This window comes from Chiloscyllium plagiosum, chromosome 1 (assembly GCF_004010195.1).
Source record: "Chiloscyllium plagiosum isolate BGI_BamShark_2017 chromosome 1, ASM401019v2, whole genome shotgun sequence".
Classification (NCBI taxonomy): Eukaryota; Metazoa; Chordata; class Chondrichthyes; order Orectolobiformes; family Hemiscylliidae; genus Chiloscyllium; species Chiloscyllium plagiosum.
The window spans coordinates 22592467-22618648 of NC_057710.1; the positions used below are offsets into that span (position 1 = coordinate 22592467).

The window sequence follows — 26182 nt, forward strand, 5'->3', positions numbered from 1 at the left end:
GCTCTGCCCTCATCAATCTTCTTTGTTACTTCTTCAAAAATCTCAATCAAGTTTGAGAGACATGATTTCCCACGCACAAAGCCATGTTGACTATCCCGAATTAGTCCTTGTCTTTCCAAATACATGCATATTCTGTCCCTCAGGATTCCCTCCAACAACTTGCCCACCACTGAGGTCAGGCTCACTGGTCTATAGTTCCCTGGCTTGTCTTTACCACCCTTCTTAAACAGTGGCACCACGTTTGCCAACCTCCAGTCTTCCGGCACCTCACCTGCGACTATCGATGATACAAATATCTCAGCAAGAGGCTCAGCAATCACTTCTCTAGTTTCCCACAGAGTTTTCTGGTACACCTGATCAGGTACTGGGGATTTATCCACCTTTAACCATTTCAAGACATCCAGCACTTCCTCCTCTGTAATCTGGACATTTTGCAAGGTGTCACCATCTATTTCCCTACAGTCTAAATCGTCCATATCCTTTTCCACAGTAAATACTGATGCAAAATATTCATTTAGTATCTCCATTTTCTGTGGTCCACACAAAGGTCACCTTGCTGATTTTTGAGGGGCCCTATTCTCTCTCTAGTTACCCTTTTGTCCCTAATATATTTGTAAAAACCCTTTGGATTCTCCTTAATTCTATTTGCCAAAGCTATCTCATGTCCCCGTTTTGCCCTCCTGATTTCCCTCTTAAGTATACTCCTACTTCCTTTATACTCTTCTAAGGATTCACTCGATATCTCTCTCTCTTTGGCCGTTTGTCAAATTTTGTCTCATTCCACACCTGTGAGAAACCCTTGGCATGTTGAAGATACTTTACAAATGCAAGTTGTTGTTCAGTTGCCCACATTCCAATATTAATTTAACGTTGGCATTCAGGAATTAGCCACAGTGAAAATGGCTCCTGATCCAAGAAAAGGTGAATGATGGGTTCAGGTTCATCTCATATTTAGTGACTTAGCACAGATCCCATCCCTGGCCACCCGACTACTGAAGGATTCTTGCCACTTGTTCTCATTTCTTTTTGCTTTACACCTGCCTCTCAATGTGTGGCTTAACAGCACGAAAACAGACTTGCTTAAGCTTTGCACACTTGACAACATATGCTCTCGAAGATAAATTTCTGAATAAATATTTGACCTCAAGCACATAATAATAGGAGGATCCCACAAACAAAACAACAGCTCTTTCCTGCGTTGAACAGAAATTTTAAATTCCCATTTCAGGCAATGTCCCAGACACCACCATCAACACTCCTGGATATGCTCTGTCCCACCAGCAGGACAGACAGTAGAGGTGGCTGCACAGCAGTATTCAGTCAGGACAGAGTTGCCCTGCGAGTCCTCAATATTGAAGTCTTATGGCATCAGGCCAAACATGAGTAAGGAAACTTCCTGTTGACCACCACATACCTTCTGCACCCCTATCCTGGCTGATGTCAGTACGATGAGCATCACTAGGAGGAAACACTGAAGCTATTAAAGTGCAGAATGTACACTGGGCAGGGAACTTCAACATCCATCACCAAATGTGGCTCAGCAGAACCATGACTGACCAATTAGTTGAGTGCTTTTTTTGTTAAATTCATTCGTGGGATGTGACCTTCTCTGGCTGGGCCAACACTTCTTGCCGATCCCTAACTGTCTTTGAGAAAGTCATATTGAGCTGCTTTCTTGAACTGCTATGTCCACATCCTCAAGGACATGGCTGTTAGACTGGATCTGCAGCAAGTCGTGAGGAAACCAACACGAGGGTAAAATGTACTTGACCTCATCCTTACATCTGCAGCCAGCAGATTGGTATCAGTGAGTGAGAGAGACCACTGCACAGTCCTTGTGGAGACAAGGTCCCACCTTCACATTGACACTGCCTTGCCACAATTGCCTTCAGAGACAGAGAGAAAATAAATTCTCCTCGTCTATGTCCTCAATGTTATTTTTTAAAATTTACAACACTGTCCCCTAATTTAGGAGTTACCCATGAGAGGAAACATTGTTTTTAAATCCATCTTGTCAAGACTGTTTAGGATCTTATACACGTCAATCAAATCACCCCTCAGTTTTATTAAACTCCAACAATAACAAGCCCAGATTGTCCAACCTTTCCAATAAAACAACCTACTCAGTCCGGGTATCAACCGGCTCCGTGTCAAATTCTGGCATCGATGAGCTACGACTGGTTCAAAAACACTGGGTAAGTGCAAACTGTTGTTGATCTTTAGCAATACAGTGATCGTAGTATTGGGATAAAGACCTGAAAGTTATATGCATTTAGAATCCCGATTATGAAATCGAGTTCAATAAGACTGACAAGAACATGCTAAATGCATTAAAATAATCACGAAAGTCAATGGAATGCTGCAGGAACCCTTCGGTTCAGAGATATCTGACCGAGATGTGACTCCAAGCTCACACTCTGTGGTTGATACAATGTCTTCACAAATCGTTAAGGATTCAAAATCATTACACGGTTGCCCTCAACAAGAAATAATTAAACAATATTAAAGGGAATTTGAGTGAGCGCAGCCACGGCGTTCCTGCTTCGGGTTTGGAAAAGTGTGCTAAACAAAGAAGTCCTCAAGTGGACTGATGGCTCATTTTGAGGGGGGGCAGGGTAGTGGAGGGTGTGGGAGAGAGTCTGTTCTGATGGAGTCTAGCCTCTTTTTGTCAGAAGCGTTGCATTAGGCTGGTCTTGCTCGTGTTAGTCAGGTCCCACCCTGCGTTGTTACCTGTTCCAGTTTGCCGGATACGGGCAGTATCTTTGGTGGATTGCTCGGCTCCTTGTACTGGGGGGGCAGGTTCCTCTCATTGTTATTGGTCACGTCTGTTTTTGTCCGGTCACCTATGCGATGCTCCCCGTTAATGTACAAGGAATTAGACACCTTCTCGGGCTTGTAGCCCTGGTCGTCGGCCGAGTAGCGTTTGGAGAATTCCCGGGAAGTGTAGCCGTTCCTCAGTCCCTCGTGCTGCCGCCCAGCGATCTGGCTGTGCCCTGCTCGATTATTGCCGTTCACGCATTTCATCGCAAACTCCTGCTCGTTTGCCACGCCACTGCCAACACTTCCCATCACGGCCTGGGTGTAGCCTGGGTCAGCGGATCGGGGGGAGAACGCAGGGTACACCTCGTAGCCGTGGTAACCGGCCTCACTGGTCGTCGAAAGCATTTGCAGTTTTGCCATGTTGCCTCAGCAGAAGTGGAGTGACATCGGTCAGTGACACTGAAAGGTGAAGAGAAACCAGTAAGTGCCCACAGCCACACAGAACGGTTGACAGTTCAACAAAGTCTTGGGGAACGGAAGGGGTACGGTGACTGCAAACCTCAGGTCAGATCGGACATACGCCCCTAACCCCTCTCCTCACTGGGTGGACAGCCCTGGTCTGATTCTTCCTGACAGTGATTCACTCCCGTACAGCATGTGGTCTAACATTCGCTGTGCTGTGACCTCCAATTGCAGCCACGGCACAATGCACATTTCCAGGCCTTGAATGGCATGAATACTGTGGGCTGCATCAATCAGACTGCCTCTTCAAACAGGCCTGTCCTCATTACAGTGCAGGAGGCCACTTGGCCCATCATACCTGTACTGGCTCTGCTGACCTTTACCCTGGGATAGGATCAGGAAAGCTGAATTGTTGGTGAATTATTTAAAACAGAAGTTTAAACAAACAATTTAGGGGACAGCTACAGACACCTAAAATGATTTTTTTCTCTCTTAATGGAAGTGAATGTTATGATTTGAAGGTGCCGGTGTTGGACTGGGTGGACAAGGTCAAAGGTCAGACAACACCAGATTTATTTGAAATCACAAGCTCTAGGAGCACTGCTCCTTCATCGGGTGAATCTTGTTGGACTATAACCTGGTGTCATGAGACTTCTGAGCGAGTATAATGGCAGTGGGCAACTGTGTGGAGTTTGCATGTTCTCCCTGTGTCTGCATGGATTTCCTCTGGTTGCTCCAGTTTCCCTCCACAGTCTAAAGAGGTGTAGGTTAGGGTGGATTGGCCATGCTAAATGGCCCATAGTGTCCTGGGCTGTTCAGGCTAGGTGGATTGGCCTTGCTAAACGGCCCATAGTGTCCTGGGCTGTGCAAGCTAGGTGGACTGGCCATGCTAAATGGCCCACAGTGTCCTGGGCTGTGCAGGCTAAGTGGATTGGCCATGGAATATGCAGGGTTACAGGGATGGGTTGGTCTGGGAGGAATGCTCTTTGCAGAGTCAGTGTGGACCCGATAGGCCAAATGGCATGCTTCCACACTGTGGGGATTCTATGATTCTATTCTGATTAACAAAAGAAGCTGGAATGTCTTTAGCTCTGAGGCAGTTTCCTGGTTTGTCATGACTGGACTCAGTGGTTAAAAGTATGAAAGGAAATTTTCAAATGCCACATTTTCAAACACACAGGGAGGACAGGGGTATTGCCAGCCAGCTCCTCCTCCATTCTGTAACATTACCAGCGAAATGATGGCTGATGCCAATACTACATCCACTTTGTGATGATCAAAATGGGATAGTGGCCGGGGGGGTTGGAGAGTTGAACACTGGAGACCTTTGTTCTATGGTCAGCAAGGATCCTGAAGTTTTGCGAATGAGCACGGAAACCTACTTGCGGTGACTTCCCTACACACCCACTGTATAACTCCAACCCCAGCGCTCCACAGTGAATAGTGTAACCTACTCACCTATCATTTTCTCATCCCTTTTCCAGGTTGTATTGGGTGATTTGCTAAGGCCATTTCAGAGGGGACTTCAGAGTCCACCACATTGCTGAGGGTCTGGAGTCACGTGTATGTCAGTCTGGGTAAGAATGGCAGCCTGCCTTCCTTTAAAGGGCACTAGTGAATCAGATGGAGGTTTTAAAACAATTGTTGGCATGAATATCATCACTGAGCTCTCAATTCCAGATTTTATTCATTGAATTTAACTTCCAAGAGTTACTATTGTGAGACACGAACCGCTCTCCCCAGAGCATTAAATCATCAGACCACAAAATACAGGATCAGAAGTAGGCCGTTCAGCCCACCGAGTCTGCTCTGCTATTCAATGAGATCATGGCTGATCCAACAATCCTCAACTCCATTTTCCTGCCTTTTCCCCATAACCCTCGATTCCCTGACTGATTTAAAATCCATCTGCCTCAGCCTTGAATAACTTAATGACCTAACCATGATGTCCCTTTGTGGTAAGGAATTCCACAGATTCACTGCCGTCTGAGAGAAGATACTCCTCCTGATCTCTGTCTAAATGTGTGACCCTCTGGTCCCAGATTCTCCCTCAAAGGGAAAAAACCCTCCCAATTCCATCCTGTCATGCCCTGTAACAAACGCTGTACAACAAGGCCGTATCTCACTCTTCTAATCTCTCAAACCACTCAACCTCTCCTGCAGTCACCAATAATTCTACTCTGCAATTCAGAAGCAACTTCTCCAACTAAGTGTAAAACCAGAATGATGTGAGAATCATTGCTGGATTACTAACCCGGTGACACAACCATCACACTGTCATCTCCTCCCAATTAAAGGTGAGGTGTGAAAGGTGTCTAAAATGATGGAACAGGCACAAGGGGCTGAATGGCCTACTCCTGCCCTAAATGGAAATGGAATGCACAACATCAGATAGGAGAGAGGCAAAAGTTTAACTTTTATATCAACAAACAAATTAGGAGCCATAACAGGCCATTAGATCCTCAATGCTACTCCACTGTTTAATGAGGTGATGGGGAAGTTGTTTATGACTTCATCTTCACTTCCCTACCTACTTTCAATACCCCTCAACTCCCTTGCTTCTCAAGTAATCAATGCCCTAAAGATATTCGATGAGTCTTCCTGCACTTTTCCTTGGGGAGGGAGTTCTGAATGCTGACCAATTGCAGAAAAGAAAAATGAACTTAATCTCTGTCATAAATGGGAGGCCACTTATTTTTAAACCCGTAGCCATAGTTTCTCTCACAAGTGGAAATATCCTTTCTGTGTCTACTCTGTCAAGTCCCCTCAGGTTCTTGTATGTTTGAGTAAAATTGTGTCACATTCTTCTAAACTCCAACAGATACAGGCCCAGCCTATCCAACCTTTCCTCCCAAGGGAAACATCACAAAAGTCCCAGGCAAGTGAGCATTCTTGGAGTTGCTACTACTTCCCTAAAGAAGGAGATGAAAACAGTACAAAGTACTCCAGGTGTGGTGTCAGAAATAGATGGTCATCTTCTTGGGAGGTAATCCTTATTGATTAAGGATGACTTTCCTCCAATGTGGAGTTGTGGGTGCTAAGGAGGTGAATGGTTCAATACTGGCACAGCACACCCTGCCAAAGTTGGGCAGTTGGTGCTTGTTGTTGAAGTGGGTGGGTGAGATGCTCAGGTTTTTGCAGTGTCTGTGCTTGGCCTCCATCTGGGCTTGTCAGAGAAGTTCAAAATTCACCAGCATGGATGCTCTTCTCCAGTTTGGGTGGTCTTGGACAAGAGATCCCCCAAGTTGTTCCTAATGCTGTATTTTCTCAGGGAAGCTTTGAGGACGTCCTGTAAAGTGCTACCTCTGCCCTCCTGGTGACCATGTTCCATGACAATGCTCAGAATCTGGTGTCAGGTATCTGAATGATGTAACCTGCCTAGGGCTGCTTCTTGCCCCGAAGCTGTGCCTTGAAACTGGGCATGTTGGCCTGATAACGGAGGGCACTGATAATGGAGCACCTATTCTAACGCTGGATTTGGAGAATTCTGCACAGGCATCATAAGGGATTGGAGATATCTGCTATGCATTGTCCGTGTTACTGGCGCACATGGGAGAGCTGATTACTGGTTTGTGAACCATCAGCTTCCATTCAATGTGTTCCCCTCATCGAGAGAAGTCTTCCAATGTATGGCAATAGATTCATGTTATCCAGAGGCTTGCTGTGCAATCGTCAAGGGAGCTGTGCTGTGTGGTGGAATCAGATTGCTGGCATGGTGGCTCAGTGATTGGCATGGTGGCTCAGTGATTGGCATGGTGGCTCAGTGATTGGCACTGCTGCCTCACAGCACCAGGGACCACGTTCGATTCCAGCCCTGGGCAACTGTCAGTGTGGAGATTACACATTCTCTCCGTGTCTGTGTGGGTTTCCTCTGGGTGCTCCAGTTTCCTTCCACAGTCCAAAGATGTGCAGGTCAGGCGGATTGGCCATGCTAAATTGCCGATAATGTCAGATGCATTAGTCAGAGGGGAATGGGTCTGGGTGTGTCACTCTTCGGAGGGTCGGAGTGGACTGGTGGGGCCAAATGGCCCGTTTTCACTCTGTAGGGAATCTAATCAACAAGATTGCAAATTTAATGTAATATTAAAAGTAGTGGTTTTCTGAAGAAGTGGAATTAACTCTGTTTCTCTGTCCACAGATGCTGCCAGACATGCTGAGTTTCTCCAGCATTTTCTATTTTCATTATTGGTGGTGCATATTTGTCTTCCAGCATTCAGCCTAAGGCTTAATCGCTATGAATGCACAGATAATGGTTTGGATCTTGGCCTCCGAGTGTGTGCACAAACAAGTGTACCTGTGTGCAGCAGTTTGATGAGGGGTGGTCCTGATTCTGGACTGGTGGAGATACAGGCTGAATAGTTTCCTGTGTGTCCTGTCGAGCAGTCGCCCTTCAGCAATGAGCTTCATGGGGATGGAGAAGTGCATTGTTGCAATGAGGAAGATAATGAACAGCGTTGGTGCAGTGGCACAGCCTTGCTTGACCCCAGTTTGCATATGCATTAGGTCTGTACTTTATCCATTGGTGACAAGTCATGGTGCACTACAGTTAAACATCTCTACATTTACATTCCAACACTTTTATATGGGGTAAGTACTAACAACATACCATTTAACTTGTTGAACATTTGCTGCAACCTGGGGTAATTCACATAACAGGACGCTTAGATCCCTCTGCATCTCAGTGTTCTGCATTCTCTCTTCTCTTAAATAATATGCTGCTTTTCTATTCTTCCTGCCATAGTGGACAAAAGTTTGCGTTTTCGCACACTATACCCCAGCTGCCAAATGTGTGCCTATTTGTTTAACCTATCTAAAAACACATTGCAGATTCCTTCTGACCTCTTCACAATTTCTTACCTCCATATCTTCAGCCAACATAGAAACCATATATTCTATCTGTTTCTCCAAGCCATTGATATAAATAGGACATGTTTTACATCTAAGTACTGATTAACCAGGCACTACTTTGTTGCTAGGGGCCCACCAGAATGCAGTAACATATTGGGTTTGGTAAAGAGGGCTAAGCCCCAGACCCAGTGTTTACTGCTCTTAGTAAAGCCACGAAAACCTGGGCTCCATTGGTATCAAGGGCTGGATTTGCAGTTCCCTCTCAAAGCCTGGGGGCTGCTTCACCATGCTTGAATGCTTCAAATTAATGGACTCTTTAAAAATTACATTTTCATCCAAGCTTTTAATCACTTGTCCAAAAGTCTCTGCCTTTAATCCACTCTCAGTTTTAGCCTGATTACGTTTCTGTGAAGCCAGAATATCTGTATATCTGTATATATACAGGCTGCTGCTCATCTAGCTTAGCGATTGGATCTAACAAAAGTGGACATGTGGTATTTAGACAGTAACCGAGTAACTCAGCAGCTGATTCTATGCCACTTTCAAGGGTGAACTCTGAACTCAGGTACATCCCTCACCAATTACGATAGTGACATTTTCATAGTGATGTTTTCAATCATGGTTGACTTACGTTTTTTTTAAAGCATGCTCCAATTATTTCCTCATTTTGTTCTCCTTTCTTCAAGTTGTGGTTACTTATAAGTTGAAAATAAAAAGCACAGAACTGATTCTGGGAGCTCATGAATTTTGATGAGTCTTTTGATGAATATCTAACTTTGATTTTCTTTCTATTCATCTCTTCACCTGGAGCTGGACTTGAACTGAGAACCTCGTGATTCAGAAGGGAGAGTACATCAGCTGAGCCCCAGCTGACACCTTAAAGAGTAAACGTTTCAGAGCAGGGGCTGGTGAACTGTCTGTACACAGAGAACTGAGAGATTGTAGGACACCGAAAGCAACATTTGGAACAGGGCAATCACCAAGTAGAGTGCTTCAGAATAACAAACTAGTAGCGTTGAAGCACATCGTGCTGTCATGTACTTATGTGACAATCAAAAGATCCATCAACAAACACGAAGACAGTCAACAGATTGACGGAAACTTTTCCACTGTGTATTTTATCTGTGTGTAATGTTTCTATTTGAAATAAAACATCAAGGTTCTCTTTCTTAAAATTTCCTGTGGGATTTTACAAAGCATCTGCTTCCAAAGCAATTGCATCACTCATATTTTCCCCTCCATCTCCCTGCTGAATATGCTCTCTCTGTACAAATAACAGGTGCTGCTTCTAGCTTCCCCAACCTGACAGTGCGGTTTGATTTTAAACAAATCAGTTTGCAAGCCCCACTCCAAACCTTGTACCTATCACACTGCATAACAAAGCTCCTTGCAATGATCCGGAAAGTTAAAGCAGTAAACTCAAATCTCTGATCACACTTCTTGAATGATACTACTCCAGGTTCTAATTATAATCTCCTTCATTTGGTCTATAAACAGAGTCACAGTATAATAGTGATTGGAAGGGGACAAGGAAAAAAGGCAAAAGCAAGCACTAAGACATATTGCCCATTCATAGAATCCCTGCATTGCAGGGAGAGGTCAACTGGCACATAGAGCCCACATTGAGCCTCCAAAGAGCATCCCAGCCAGACCCTACCTTATAATCCTGCATTCTCCATGGTTAATCCACTTAACCTACAAAATCCCGGACACTCCGGGCAATTTGGCATGGCCAATCCACCCGAACCTGCACATTTTTGGACCATGGGAGGAAACCAGAGCACCTGAAGGAAACCCACACAGACACAGGGAGAATGCGCAAACTCCACGCAGACAGTCGCCCACAACTGGAATCAAACTCGGGTCCCTTGCGCTGTGAGGCAGCAATGTTAACTGCTGAGCCACCGTGCTGCCCTCGTTGGATATCAGTACAGACGTGATGGTCTGAATGATCTCATCCTATGCTATAATATTTCGGTGATACTGTGAATACAGAAGGCAGCAGTCTGACTAATTGTGCCTGAACTCTACCTTGCACTTTTTTCCACATCCTGTCTTTGTTTTCGAATCCATACCTCATTCCATTTTAACATATATTACAGACTCTCTCGGTGACATCCTGAAGTAAAGTGTTCCAGATTGCAATATTCCAGGTTATATATTGGAGTTACAGCAGGAAATCAAATCCTTTTGAAAAACCACTGCCATTTTAAAGAGGCCAAACTGGAGGTGGGCATCAGAAAAAGGTACTGTCTTTTTTAAAAAGAGAAGCTTGGTTTTGGAGCTGAAAGATTTTTGTTGGTTTCAGCTTGATCTGCAAACCAACACCTTCTTCACCGAACCATCTTCCCTCCTGCTGGCCTGTCTCAGTTCCTTCCCATTCCTGATCACCAAAAGGCCACTGTTAGCTACACTCCTCTCTGAAATTCAATGCCAATTCATCAGAGAGTGTCTGGTTAGGCCTATTCATTGCCCATATCTAAACCAGGCCTGAGATTCAACATCAGCTATAGACCTTACCGACCCATCCTTTGGAGAAGCCAGTGTTGGACTGGCATGGACAAAGTTAAAAATCACACAACACCAGGTTATAGTCCAACAGGTTTATTTGGAAGCACTAGCTACCTGAAGAAAGAGCAGCGCTTCGAAAGCTAGTGCTTCCAAATAAACCTGTTGGACTATAACCTGGTGTTGTATGATTTTTAACTTTGTACACACCAGTCTAACACCGGCTTCTCCAAAGGATGGGTCAGTAAGGGCTATAGCTGATGTTGAATCTCTGTGTGATTTTTAACTTTGTCTACTCATCCTGGTATTGGGGTCAGTTGCGAATCCCAAATGCTTTGTATCCAACTTATTTACTACCAAAGATATTAAACTAACTAGCCCTTAATTACCAGCAGTAACACTCTCCCTCCTTAAATATAGATGTCCATTAGTGGTGATCCATTTCTTTGGCACACTTCCACATTCAATAGAGCCCCAAAGTATATCTACTGGGGCCTCTGCAATTCCCTCTCTCACTTCCCAAAGATCACAGAAAATCTCTGGTCAGTCTCCCGAATGTTCAGAGTTCAGTCTGATGAACTCATCACTCTCACAACCACATCTCTAACAACAAGTTGCATTTGTACAGCACCTCTGTTGCCAGTACCTCATGTGAATGTAATTACTGATTGGTAATTACTGAGCCACATCGGCTGGTTGAATGGATCCAGCAGTAAAGATAAGATTTAGGAAATTCAACCTGGTAGAGAGATACTAGGTCAGGTGAACAAAAGCTTAGTCAAAGAGGGAGGTTCTAACTCGCGTCTTACAGAGGGGTTAGCAGTTGAGATGCAGCTATGTTTAGGGAGAGAATTCCAGAGTTCGGGACTTGGCAGCTGGACCATAGGCAGTAAAGGTGGGAAAAAAAGGACAAAATAAGCAGAACAGGATTGATGCCCCTCCCTTCACAAGAGCAGAATTCATTATTAATACAATTCTTTTAATGTAATATAAATTTCACAATCTGTAATTTTTTTTTTGTATTTCTTCTTTCCCAACCTGAACTTGATCTTAGCCACATCTTAGTTTATCATCTCCTTGAGCCATTCCATTACAACTCTTACCAACCTCAGATTCTCCATTCACCAATAATTGGAAGTGAATCCTATTAAATTTCAATTATTTCTCCTGGAGTGCAATAACCTATTTTGTGAAAAATTAACTTCTGAGTTTTCTCTTCATCCCTCCAGAAACAAAACTGACTCCTAACGCCCCTGTTAAATGGTGAAATCATTGAGGAGAAAGTGAGGTCTGCAGATGCTGGAGATCAGAGCTGAAAATGTGTTGCTGGAAAAGCGCAGGTCAGGCAGCATCCAGGGAACAGGAGAATCGACGTTTCGGGCATAAGCCCTCCTGAAGAAGGGCTTATGCCCGAAACGTCGATTCTCCTGTTCCCTGGATGCTGCCTGACCTGCTGCGCTTTTCCAGCAACACATTTTCAGCAAATGGTGAAATCAGTCCATTTATCATCACAGGACTGTTCATAATATAGAATACTATTATGGAATCTCTCTCTTTCTGCTCCAATACAGACGTGCACTTTCCTCAGGCCTTTTAGCGATAACTACATATCTGTGGTTGCATCCACAGATTCTGGAGAAGTATCAGACTTGAGCAAGTGTTCTTGCTAAAGAACAAGAATGTGGAATGCACTCCCAATGAAGCAGCTAATACTTGGCTGATTAACACCTCTTAAAACAAAACAGAGCTCAGTCACCGAACATATGGTCAGGGGATAGACCAATGACTTGTAAGCATTTAAGGAACTTGAGATGACTGAGTGCTTTGTAGAACATGATTCCTCAGTTGCTAGATTCAATGTCATGCCAAGAAAAGCAACTAGTCACGAATGATTAATGTCGGACTAGATATAATTGGAACAGGGAGAGAGTTTGGACAGCCTTTTCTTCAGAGATGAAATGCTCAGGGTTGAAGTCAGTGACAGGTTAGATTGTAGGAGTCAGTGGAAAGAATGGATTCTGATGGATCAAATGGTTGATTCTCATTCCATGCTTTCTTACTTTAGTCCGTTCCTCCTGCTGTTTAAAGCACAAACCCACTGGACAAGATCATACAGTGCAGCGAAATTCCAAATTCCTAAATGTATGCTTGCGACTCTTTCCACAGGCAAAATCATGATCCGTGAAACAGGAAGGCCTAGTGCCTCCTCACCAACATGAAAGTAACATCGAATGAGGAGGAACAAGGTCCTCAGGCATGTCGAAGCTGGTTACACTATTGCCTGCTTTTTTTTGCTAAGCTGACAAGTGGCATGTGAGGTCAGGTACCTACAAGGCCCGGTTATCTTTGTGTGCCAGCCACTTTATTTGGTCAAAGTGACCTGACCCACTATGAAAGCAAAGGAATCAGCGATGTCCCAGTCACAATCAACAGGGTGAAACAAAAGCTAAGTACTGGGGACACTGGAGATTTGAAGTAAAACAGGAAGAATCCTGGAGAAACCCAGCAGGTCTGGCAGAATTTGCAGAGAGAGAAAAACAATTAATGTTCCAAGTCCAACATGAGTGTGCCAACAGTTCTGAATAAGACCCAATGGACTTGGAATATTGACTTTTACTTTTTTTGTTTTTATTCATTATAATCAAAAACTGTGTAGGTTTGGGATAGGGGAAGGAGGTATCAATAAAATGGTAGGTATAAATGATCTTGGAATTAACTAGTGCGAGATGCTTAAAGAGCTTAATGAACATCCTTGGTCTTTTGAGCTGTCACTACATTTCAAATGTGCTGTGGGACATCTAGTGTTGATGATGAGCACCATCTAAACTCAAAGCATTCTTTCTATCTTAGAGTCAGAGATGTACAGCATGGAAACAGACCCTTCGGTCCAACCCACCCATGCCAACCAGATATCCCAACTCAAACTAGTCCCACTTGCCAGCACCTGGCCCATATCCCTCCAAACCCTTCCGATTCATATATCCATCCAAATGCCTCTTAAATGTTGCAATTGTACCGGCCTCCACCACATCCTCTGGCAGCTCATTCCATACACACACCACCCTCTGTGTGGAAAACTTGCCCTTTAGGTCTCTTTTATATCTTTCTCCTCTGACCCTAAACCTATGCCCTCTAGTTCTGGACTCCCTGACCCTAGGGAAAAGACTTTGTCTATTTATCCTATCCATGCCCCTCATAATTTTGTAAACCTCTATAAAGGTCACCCCTCAGCCTCCGACGCTCCAGGGAAAACAGCCCCAGCCTGTTCAGCCTCTCCCAGTAGCTCAGATCCTCCAACCCCGGCAACATTCTTGTAAATCTTTTCTGAACCCTTTCAAGTTTCACAACATCTTTCCGATAGGATGGAGACCAGAATTGCACGCAATATTCCAACAGTGGCCGAACCAATATCCTGCACGGCCGCAACATGACCTCCCAACTCCTGTACTCAATACTCTGACCAATAAAGGAAAGCATACCAAATGCCTTCTTCACTACCCTATCTACCTGCGACTCCACTTTCAAGGAGCTATGAACCTGCACTCTAAGGTCTCTTTGTTCTTACTTACTAAACTTACTAACTGTACCTCTTATGCTCGCATCCAAATCATTTATGTAAATGACAAAAAGTAGAGGGCCCACCACTGATCCTTGTGGCACTCCACTGGTCACAGGCCTCCAGTCTGAAAAACAACCCTCCACCACCACCACCCTCTGTCTTCTACCTTTGAGACCATTCTGTATTCAAATGGCTAGTTCTCCCTGTATTCCATGAGATCTAACCTTGCTAATCAGTCTCCCTTGGGGAACCTTGTTGAACGCCTTACTGAAGTCCATATAGGTCACATCTACAACTCTGCCCTCATCAATCTTCTTTGTTACTTCTTCAAAAAACTCAATCAAGTTTGTGAGACATGATTTCACACGCACAAAGCCATGTTGACTATCCCTAATCAGTCCTTGCCTTTCCAAATACATGTACATCATGTCCCTCAGGATTCCCTCCAACAAATTGCCCATCACCGAGGTCAGGCTCACTGGTCTATAGTTCCCTGGCTTGTCTTTACCACCCTTCTTAAACAGTGGCACCACGTTTGCCAACCTCCAGTCTTCCGGCACCTCACCTGTGACTACCGATGATACTAATATCTCAGCAAGAGGCCCAGCAATCACTTCTCTAGCTTCCCACAGAGTTCTTGGGTACACCTGATCAGGTCCTGGGGATTTATCCACCTTTAACCGTTTCAAGACATCCAGCACTTCCTCCTCTGTAATATGGACATTTTGCAAGATGTCACCATCTATTTCTCTCCAGTCTATATCTTCCATATCTTTTCCACAGTAAATACTGATGCAAAATATTCATTTAGTATCTTCCCCATTTTCTGTGGCCCCACACAAAGGTTGCCTTGCTGATCTTTGAGGGGCCCTATTCTGAACCTAGTTACCCTTTTGTCCTTAATATATTTGTAAAAACCCTTTGGATTCTCCTTAATTCTATTTGCCAATCTGAAGGCTTCCCATTTTCCAGCCGTCCCTTTACCTATGAACATCTGCCTCCAATCAGCTTTTGAAAGTTCTTGCCTAATACCGTCAAAATTAGCCTTTCTCCAATTTAGAACTTCAACTTTTAGATCTGGTCTATCCTTTTCCATCACTATTTTAAAACGAATAGAATTATGGTCGTGTTAACATAAACAGATTGATGCCTTCATTAAACAAACAATCAGCAAACATCGTGGATACAGGAATAAGACACTTATTATTGTATTGTAGAGAGGCTGGAGCTTTGAGGTACTGATCATGAGGACATTGGATAGAGCCATTCAAATCGATAAAAGTTTCATAAAGCAAAGGGAGAAAATTGAGTTCCACCTGTTGCTAACTCTGAAAATGTAAGCAATAAATGGAGGATTATTCTGAAATAGAAAAGAGAGTGGGGTCAGGGAAAATTCCTTTGAACAGAGAGCTCTTAGGAAATATAATTTCTGGGTAGTAACAGGGATGGAAGTAAAACCCATAAACTTGGCTTTTTAAAAGTGTTTATCAGTATAGAAGGAAGAAAATAACAGAGAATAATGAAAGTAAATGGACAGCTCGATTCCACGGACTGAGGATCATATGACTCAAATGCAGTACAGTGTAATTTGAAAGTTAAAGTCTTGTCATTTCGACAAGCAGAACTTGTGCATTGACCTTCCTGTATCTTTGTAAAATCAGCAGAAGTATTTTTGCAACTATTCATTTGGGAATATTATTGAGCACATAAACGGAGGCCTATACTTTGGCAGTGCTGAGGTGTCTACATGCTTGCTTGAAAACTCAGAAAAGGAAGGGAAAACACAAGCCCATGTAAAATAGAGCACAACGTCTCTACTGGCAAAAAGACAAGTGAAGATAAAAACTAAGAGAAAGTGAGGACTGCAGATGCCGGAGATCAGAGTCGAGAGTGTAGTACTGGAAAAGCACAGCAGGTCAGACAGCATCCGAGGAGCAGGAATCTTCCTAATGAAGGGTTTATGCTCCAAATGTCGATTCTCCTGCTCTTCAGATGCTTAGACCACATGGTTCTTGCTGACCAATTACTGTGGAGCAGATGGTTAGACAGTATCTCATGTTGGCATTTAAAATGATAAATCGGTTGGACATGGTAAATAATCAGAAACCATTTCCTTTTTTTAAGTTATTTTTTGTGGGATGTGGGTCTCACTGGCAGGGCCAGCATTTATTGCCCATCCCTAGTTGCCCTTGAGAAGGTGGTGGTGAACTACCTTCTTGAACCGCTGCAGTCCACCTGCTGTGGGTTGACCCACAACTCCCTTAGGGAGGGAATTCCAGGATTTGATCCAGTGACACTGAGGGAACAGTGATACATTTCCAAGTCAGGATGGTGAGTAAAGTTAGAAGTCACATGACACCAGGTTATAATCCAACAGGTTTGTTTGAACTCACAAGCTTTCGGAGCACTGCTCTATTGGACTATAACCTGTTGTCATGTGATTTCTGCTTTTGTCCATCCCAGTCCAACACCTGCATCTCCACATCAAGATGGTGAGTGGCTTGGAGGGGAACATAAAGGTGTTGCTGCCCTTGTTCTTTTAGATGGAAGTGGTCCTTGGTTTGGAAGGTGCTGTCTGAGGGTCTTTGGAGAATTTCTGCAGTGCATCTTGCAGACAGTACACATTGCTGCTACTGAGCGTCAGTGGTGGAGGGAGTGGATGCTTATGGATGTAGTGCTAACCAAAAGGCTGCTTTGTCCTGGATGGTGTCAAGCTCCTTGAGTGTTATTGGAGTTGCACTGATCCAGGCAAAAGGGGGTCAGGAGGTGATTTATTCGCTGCAGTATTCCTAGCCTCTGATCTGGTCTTGTAGCCACTATGTTTATGTGGTGAGTCCAGTTGAGTTTCTGATCAATTATAACCCTCAGGATGTTGATAGTGAGGATTCAGTGAAGGTAACACTATTGAATGTCAAGGGGCAGTGTTAAGATTGTCTCTTCTTGGAGATGGTCATTGCCTGGCATTTGTGTGGCACAAGCACAGACGTTCACAGGTAAAGGGACGGCTGGAAAATGGGAAGCCTTCAGAAATGAGATAACGAGAATCCAGAGAAAGTATATTCCTGTTAGGGTGAAAGGAAAGGCTGGTAGGTATAGGGAATGCTTGATGACTAAAGAAATTGAGGGTTTAGTTAAGAGAAAGAAGGAAGCATATGTTGAGTGAATCCTTAGAAGAGTATAAAGACAGCAAGAGTATACTTAAGAGAGAAATCAGGAGGGCAAAAAGGGGACATGAGATAGCTTTGGCAAATACAGTTAAGGAGAATACACAGGGTTTTTACAAATACATTAAGGACAAAGGGTAACGAGGGAGAGAATAGGACCCCTCAAAAATCAGCAAGGTGCCCTTTGTGTGAAGCCGCAGGAGATGGGGCAGGTACTAAATGAGTATTTTGCATCAGTATTTACTGTGGAAAAAGACATGGAAGATATAGACTGTAGGGAAATAGATGGTGACATCTTGAAAAATGTCCATATTACAAAGGAAAAAGTGCTGGATGTCTTGAAACGGGTAAAGGTGGATAAATCCCCAGGACCTGATCAGATGTACCCTAGAACTCTGTGGGAAGCTAGGGAAGTAATTGCTGGGCCTCTTACTGAAGTATTTGTATCATCGATAGTCACAGGTGAGGTGCTGGAAGACTAGAGGTTAATGAGGTGCCACTATTTAAGAAAGGTGGTAAGGACAAGCCATGGAACTATAGACCAGTGAGCCTAACATCAGTGGTAGGCAAGTTGTTGGAGGGAATCCTGAGGGACAGGATGTACATGTATTTGGAAAGGCAAGGACTGATTAGGAATAGTGAATATGGCTTTATGCGTGGGAAATCAAGTCTCATAAACTTGATTGAGTTTTTTTGAAGAAGGAACAAAGAGAATTGAAGAGGGCAGAGTGGTAGATGTGATCTATATAGACTTCAGTAAGGCATTTGACAAGGTTGCCCATGGGAGACTGATTAGCAAGGTTAGATCTCATGGAATACAGGGAGAACTAGCCATTTGGATACAGAACTGGCTCAAAGGTAGAAGACAGAGGGTGGCAGTGGAGGGTTGTTTTTCAGACTGGAGGCCTGTGACCAGTGGAGTGCCACAAGGAGCGGTGCTGGGTCCACTACTTTCCATCACTTATATAAATTATTTGGATGGAGCATAAGACGTATAGTTAGTAAATTTGCAGATGACACCAAAACTGGAGGTGTAGTGGACAGTGAAGAAGGTTACCTCAGATTACAATGGGATCTTGATCGGATGGGCCAATGGGCTGAGAAGTGGCAGATGGAGTTTAATTTACATAAATACAAGGTGCTGCATTTTGGGAAAGCAAATCTTAGCAGGACTTATACACTTAATGGCAAGGTCCTAGGGAGTGTTGCTGAACGAAAGAGACCTTGGCGTGCAGGTTTATAGCGCCTTGAAAGTGGAATCACAGGTAGATAGGATAGTGAAGAAGGTGTTTGGTATGCTTTCCTTTATTGGTCAGAGTATTGAGTACAGGAGTTGGGAGGTCATGTTGCGGCTGTATAGGACACTATACATAGAATATCGCGTGCAATTCTGGTCTCCATCCTATCGGAAAGATATTGTGAACCCTGAAAGGGTTCAGAAAAGATTTACAAGAATGTTGGCAGGGTTGGGGGATTTGAGCTATAGGGAGAGTTGTTTTCCCTGGAACATCGGAGGCTGAGGGGTGACCTTATAGAGGTTTATAAAATAATTAGGGGCATGGATAGGATAAATAGACAAAGTCTTTTCCCTGGGGTGGGGAGTCCAGAACTAGAGGGCATAGGTTTAAGGTGAGAGGGGAAAGATATAAAAGAGACCTAAGAGGCAACCTTTTCACACAGAGGGTGGTATATGTATGGAATGAGCTGCCAGAGGAAGTGATGGAGGCTGGTTCAATTGCAACATTTAAAAGGCATTTGAATGGGTATATGAATAGGAAGGGTTTGGAGGGATATGAGCCAGGTGCTGGCAGGTTGGACTAGATTGGGTCAGGATATCTGGTCGGTGAGGACAAGTTGTACCGAAGGGTCTGTTTCCATGCTGTACATCTCTGTGACTCTATGACTCTAAATAATATTTCCTATTTGTCAATTTAAGCTTGGATACAGTCCGGATCTTGTTGTATTTGAACATGGACTGCTTCAGTATCTGAAGAGTCACGAATGGTGCTGAACATTGCGCAATGATCAGCAAACATCCCCACTTCTGATCTTATAATAGATGGAAGGTCATTGATGAAGCAGTTGAAGCTGGTTGGGCCTAGGACACTATGCTGAGGAACTCCTGTAGAGTTGGCCTGGAGCGGAGATGGCTGACCTCCTACAACCACAATCACTTCCATATGTGCCAGGTATGACTCCAATCAGCATAGAATTTGCCCTGATACCCATTGATTCCAGTTTTGCCAGGGCTCTTTGATGCCACACTCGGTCAAATGCAGCCTTGATGTCAAGGGCTGTCACTCTCACTTCAACTCTGGAATTTTGTCTATGTTTGAAACAGGTTGTAATGAGGTCAGGAATGGAGTGGCCTTGGCAGAACCCAAACCAGGTGTCACTGAGCAGGTTGTTGCTGAGCAGGTGTTGCTTGATAGAACTGCTGATGACACCTTCCATCACTTTACTGATGATAGAGAGTAGACTGATGGGGCAGTAATTGGCCGAGTTGCATTTGTCCTGCTTTTGTGTACAGGACATAACTGGGCAATTTTTCACACTAAAAGGTAGATTTCCTCTGCTGGGGAAATAATGAACCAGGGATTAAAATCCTAAAATCCTAGTCACCAGAGAAGTAAGAATTTGCAAAGAGTAGCAGAATTTTTTTCCAAAGAATGAATTGCATTTATATACTGACTTTCACAACCTCAGGTCATTCCCAAACTGCAGGTGTGACTGCAGATGAAGTACTTCTTGACTTCTAGTCACTGTTGTAATATCGGAAAATGACAATTTGTGCACAATGGATTCCCACAAATCCCAATGTAAAAATGATCAAATATTCTGCCTTGGGACTCTTGGTTGAGAGTTGAATATGAGTCAGGACATCAGGACGAGTTCTCCTGGTTTTTCACAAACACTCTCACTGGATCTCTCACATTCACCCAAGAGTCCAGGCTGCAAAGCAAAGTGCTGGAAAAACTCAGCAACTTCAGCTGTGGAGAAAGAAACAGGGTTCATGTTTAGTCTGAAATGACTCTTCCTGTGAACTGAAAGGGTTTGGAAAGTGATGGTTTGTATGCTGTTGATAAAGCAGGAGGAAGAGTGAGTGGAACAGATAGTGAGGAACTCCCCCCCCTCCAAAAGAAGAATGGGTTGCTAATGATGGTAAGCGAGAGATAGAGAAATACATTGGATGCAAATTAAATAGAAGATGACTCCAGTCTCCTGAGAACAAAATCCACAAATCATAAATAAAACACAGCCTGGGAAGCGTAGCGAGGTGGGGGTGGATGCATAAAAATGAAGGTCAGAGGTCACATTCTGATGATGTTGAAGACAATATCAAGGCCCGAGAGAGTGTAAAGTACTCAAGTGGGAAATGAGGTGTTGTTCCCCAATCTTATGTTGTTCTTCATTGGAATATTGAAGCAGGCTGAGGTTGGACATGGTAGCACGGGAGCAAGGTGGTTTACTGAAATAGCAAGCAGCTGGAAAGTCTGGGTCACTCTATGGACAGATCCCAAAGCGGTCACCCAGGCTGTGTTGGTCTCACTAGACCAGAAGAAGACATTGATGATGCTGCGTTTATTGCTGACAACGAGAAGCAGATGTACCTCGGTTTACAGATTCAACTGAAAGACACTCCAGATAGTGCAGCACTCCCTCAGTGAGCTTTGGACATCGTGTCCCAAGTTTCTGGAGTAGGCCGTGAGAGCACAATACTCTGGCTCAAGAGCTGAGAGTGCTACCAATTGGGCCACAGCTTCCAAAAGGCTGCCCATATACAGGGAGGAACAGAAAAAGATGAAGGTTGATAAAGTTTTGTTCAGAAAGGGAATAGAATATAGATAGTGCTTTCCATAACTTTGGGATTTCTCAAAGTGCTTTGCAACAAGTAGGACTTTACAATGTGCAACTTATTAATGTTGGAAATGGGTTCTTCAATTTGCACACAGCAAAGTCCCACAAACAGCAAAAAGTCAAGGGAAATACGTCAAATGCTCTTTGGTTCACTTCCGTTACTTCTCATCTGTAATATCGGCCGGTTTTGACAGAAACATTATACACTGTCTGAACAGTCATATCAAACTCAGAACATTACCTCTGTTTCTCTCATCGATGGTAGATGTGATGTGGAGGTGCCGGTGTTGGACTGGGGTGGACAAAGTCAGAAGTCACACAGCATCAGGTTGTAGTCCAACAGGTTTATGTGAAATCACAAGCTTTCGCAGCCTCATCGTCGCTTGACCTGAAGGAGCAGCGCTCTGAAAGCTTGCGAGTTCAAAAAGAACCTGTTGGATTATAACCTGGTGTCATGTGACTTCTGATGGTTTTTCTCTCTCCACAAATGCTACCAGACTCGCTGAGTTTCCCCAGCATTCTCCATAATTGTTTCATTGTGAACCCTCTTTGCTTTCTTCTGTTATTTTTCTCTAAGTTGGCTGTTTACAGCACCTTCTCCATCTATTAATGAGGCTGAGTTGCTACAACAATAGAACATCGATGCTGTTCTCCATCCTTACAGAAAAAGGCTCATTGTGTAGCCACTTAAGCACACACCATCACATTTACATTATTCACCGCAGGAGCTGATAGCTCAGAAACAGGTTGAACCTGTTGCTATTTCGGCAAAATAAAAACATTGCTCTTTTTTGTTGTTTGCATCCAACCTATCAAAGTCAAACTTCAGAAAGATGTTGAGTGTCTTGCCTTTTTTTTATCATATCTGACTGACAAGGAACAAATTGTCTTGGTTTAACTTGGAAATTTGGGGCATTCACAGACAGGAAATGAGTCTCTCGTCAGACTGGTTTTGTCATAGTTTTATTCCAAATAACATCAGAGATGTCAATGGCAACTTGTTTCGTGATCTTATTAAAAACAGAAAATGGTGGATGGCAGGAACCTGAAATAAAAACAAAACAAATTCTGGAAATACTCAGCAGGTCTGGCAGTTGCCGTGGAGAGAGAAACAGAGTGAATGTTTCGAGGTTGATAACCCAGCATTAGAAGAGCTACCCCTCTATTCATAAGGCAGACCAGTAAAGTGGCCAATTGAAAGGGGAACTATGGAAACAAAGAAATAGGCTTTCCCAATCTCCATTCATTTTTAAATAAACAAAAAAAAGCAAAGAGCAAAACCCTTGTTCCCTGATCTCCTGGTTTGCTTAAAACAGTGTCCTCAAGATTACAATTACTCAGCATCCCACACAAGATGAAGGCTGTGTTACAGAGCTTCTATTAAAGGGCTTAATAACTGGTGGGTGGCACGGTGGCACAGCAGTTAACACTGCTGCCTCACAGCGCCAGAGACCTGGGTTCAATTCCCGCCTCAGGCGACTGACTGTGTGGAGTTTGCACGTTCTCCCCGTGTCTGCATGGGTCTCCTCCGGGTGCTCCGGTTTCCTCCCACAGTCCAAAGATGTGCGGGTCAGGTGAATTGGTCATGCTAAATTGCCTGTAGTGTTGGGTAAGGGGTAAATGTAGGGGTATGGCTGGGTTGCGCTTCGGCAGGTCAGTGTGGACTTGTTGGGCCGAAGGGCCTGTTTCCACACTGTAATCTAATCTAATCTAAAACCTGCTGAGGTGTAGACTCAATTCCTTTGACCATTCCAAGTAACTAACACAGAACTGCATTTTCCTGGGGTGAGCTCAATGCCAAGTAATACCAAAAGCATGGGTTCAATTCCCACACCAGCTGTGTTACCATGAATGACTCTCCTTCCCAATCTCTTCCCTCATCTGAGGCGTGGTGACCCTCAGGTTAGACCAGCTCCAGTCGTCTCTCTTTAATGAGAGAGCAGCACAATGGCCCTTTTTTTGTGTTTTCTAAGAGGATTAGAAAACTGTCAATGTAATACCATCATTTGAAAAGGGAAGAAGGAAAAATATATGTAATTATAATTATATTTGTTGTTGGGAAAATGTTAGAGCATATTATAGAGTCATAGAGTTTTACAGCACGGAAATAGACCCTTCAGTCCAACTTGTCCATGCCGACCAGATATCCTAACCTAATCTAGTCCCATTTGCTAGCACTTGGCCTATATCCCTCCAAACCCTTCCTATTCATATACTCATCCAGATGCCTTTTATGGTGTAATTGTACCTGTCTCCACCACTTCCTCTGGCAGCTCATTCCATACATGCACCACCCTCTGTGTAAAGGGGTTGACTCTTAGGTCCCTTTTAAATCTTTTCCTTTTCACGTTAAATCCTCTCGTTTTGGACTCCCCCAACCAGGGAAAAGACCTTGGCTATGCAATTTTGGAGAAGATATATCTATTTATCCTATCCATGCCCTTCATGATTTTATAAACCTCCACAAGGTAACCCATCAGCCTCTGACACTCCAGGGAAAACAGCCCCAGCCTATTCAGACTCTCCCTATAGCTCAAGTCCTCCACCCTGGCAACATCGTGTAAATCTTTTCTGAATCCTTTTAAGTTTCACAACATCTTTCGTATAGCAGGGAGTCCAGAACTGAACTCAGAATTAGTGGCCTAACCAATATCCTATACAGCTGCAACATGACCTCCCAACTCCTATACTCAATGCACTGACCAATAAAGGATTTAATCACAGACTGTTCAAAAATACATAAAATAATTAAACAGAGTCAGCATGACTTCATGAATGGGAAAAGAGGGAGAGTCCACCACTGCTACTGGCAGGGCATTCCATGAACTTACGACTCGCTGAGTGACCAATAAAGGATTTAATCACAGACTGTTCAAAAATACATAAAATAATTAAACAGAGTCAGCATGACTTCATGAACGGGAAATCAGACAATGATAAATTTACTAGAATTCCATGAGGAGTTATCAGGCAGGATAGATAAAGGGGAATTAGTGGACGTAATATATTTGGATTTTCAAAAGGTGTTTAATAAGGACCACACGTTGAGCTATGCAATAAGATCGGAGAGTGTTGGAGGTAGTATAAAGACATGGCAAGAGGGTTGTATAACTAATAGAAGACAGAAGAGGGTATTTTTCAGGATGGTAATCTATAACCAGTGGAGTGCTACAGGGATCACAGAATCCCTACAGTGTGAAAACAGGTCATTTGGCCCATAGAGTCCATACCAACCCTCCCAAGATTATCCCACCCAGATCCACCCCTTATCCTATTCCTATAATCCTTCCCATGGCTAATGCACCTAGTCTGCACGTTCCTGGGCACTACGGGGCAATTTAGCATGGCTAGTCCACCTGAGCTGAACATCTTCAGACTGGGGGAGGAAACTGGAATATCCGGAGGAAACCCCTACAGGGACATGGAGAATGTGCAAACTCCACACAGACAGTCACCTGTGGCTGGAATCGAACCTGGGTCCCTGGTGCTATACACAACAGTGCTAACCACTGAGCCACAATGCTGTCCCAAATTATTGGGCCGGGCCACAATTATTTGCAATATAAATGAATGACTTAGATTAGGAAAGTAATGTACTATAGCCAAGTCGGTCAGTGACAAAAATCAATTGGAAGGCAAGCGGTAAGGATGACAGAGTCTGAAGAGGTACATAGACAGGTTAAAGGAGTGGACAAAACCTTGGCAGATGGAATATAACGTGGGAAATGTGAAGGTTGTGCAGTTTGGATGTAAAATAGAGGAGCTGAATAAATGGAAAATGATTGCAGTAAAGCTACAGAATACTAGCAAACCTCCCTGCCAGTATATTAGTGCTCCTCTATAAGCCATCCTTATAAAAATACAAGCTATCCTTCTTGTACAGGTCCCACCTGCCCAGACCATCTCTCAAGGATTCACATACCTGCAAACTTCTTTCCTACACCAGCTCTTTAGCCACGTATTTAACTAAACTATCTTCCTATTCCTAGCCTCACTGTCATGTAGTCCAGGATAGTTTCCCAAGATGATAACATTAGAGGTCGTGCTTTTCAACTTCCTACCTAACTCCTTGAACTCACCTTCCAGGAACCATCTCTCTTTCTGCCAAATTTGTTGATACCAATATCTGGGTGCCCACCATCCCCCTTCAGGATATCCTGTGCCTGCTCAGAGACATCCTTGACCCTAGCACCAGGGAACTAACACACCACCTGGAGTCTCACTTGCAGCCACATAAAAGCCTATCAGTGCCCCTGACTATAGAGTCCCCTATCACTACTGTTCACCTACATTCCCACCGTTACTGCTGTAAAACCGAGCCAGTCATGGTGCCACTGATCTGGCTGTTCCCAAGAGGTCCATCCTGCCCACAACAGAATCCAGAATGGTATACCTGCTTGAGAGGAGAATGGCCACAGGGGAATCCTGCACTGCCTGTCCGCGCTTACTCATCTTCCTGGGGTTTACTCAACTCTTCTCTGTCTGTGTAACTCTTCCTGGTGGTGTGACCAGTTCACTAAACGTACTTTCAATGAAATTCTCAGTCTCATGTATGCTCCATAGTGAGTCCATCAGCAGCTCCAGGCACTCCATGCGGAGCTGCAGCTGACCACGCTTGGTGCAAATATAGTCAGCATAGACTTTGGAAAGGTCCTAGATTTCCTACATATTGCAGGAGACGCTATCTACAGGGCCCAGTTCTCCTGCCTTTATAAACATTATCAATTATAGACAATAATCCAGGAACTGATTACATAATCTTAAACACTCATCACTAAACTCAGGTCTCTCCCGCGCTCTATACCTAGCAAACTACAACGACAAAAAGTAAGTAGCTTATCTCTCTCCAGATCCTACTCACTCAGTCTGCAAACCTGGTTCTTGAGCAGCCAAGCCCAAGTCATGTTTTGAGTTGTGATATCACCTCCAGAGCTCCACCCCTAGATTCAGCTCCATTTCCGCTCTGATATATATCATGGAACTTAAGGTGTAGGGACAATTTCAAAGCTTGTGAATGATGTAA

General features: G+C 43.9%; 1 protein-coding gene across 5 annotated transcripts in view; it reads right to left on the reverse strand.

Moving 5' to 3' along the window:
- LOC122555900 (leucine zipper putative tumor suppressor 3-like) overlaps positions 1-26182 on the reverse strand; it is a 194928-nt gene that overhangs the window by 20895 nt on the left and 147851 nt on the right. For 4 of the 5 annotated variants that reach the window (XM_043702440.1, XM_043702521.1, XM_043702360.1 and 1 more), the window contains exon 2: positions 2731-3219. In XM_043702440.1, the coding sequence (XP_043558375.1) occupies positions 2731-3180 (450 nt within the window). In that variant the 5' untranslated portion in view covers positions 3181-3219. Of the gene's footprint in view, positions 1-2730; positions 3220-4680; positions 4834-26182 lie in introns of all 5 variants that reach the window. The other variant, XM_043702282.1, reaches the window with a different exon arrangement.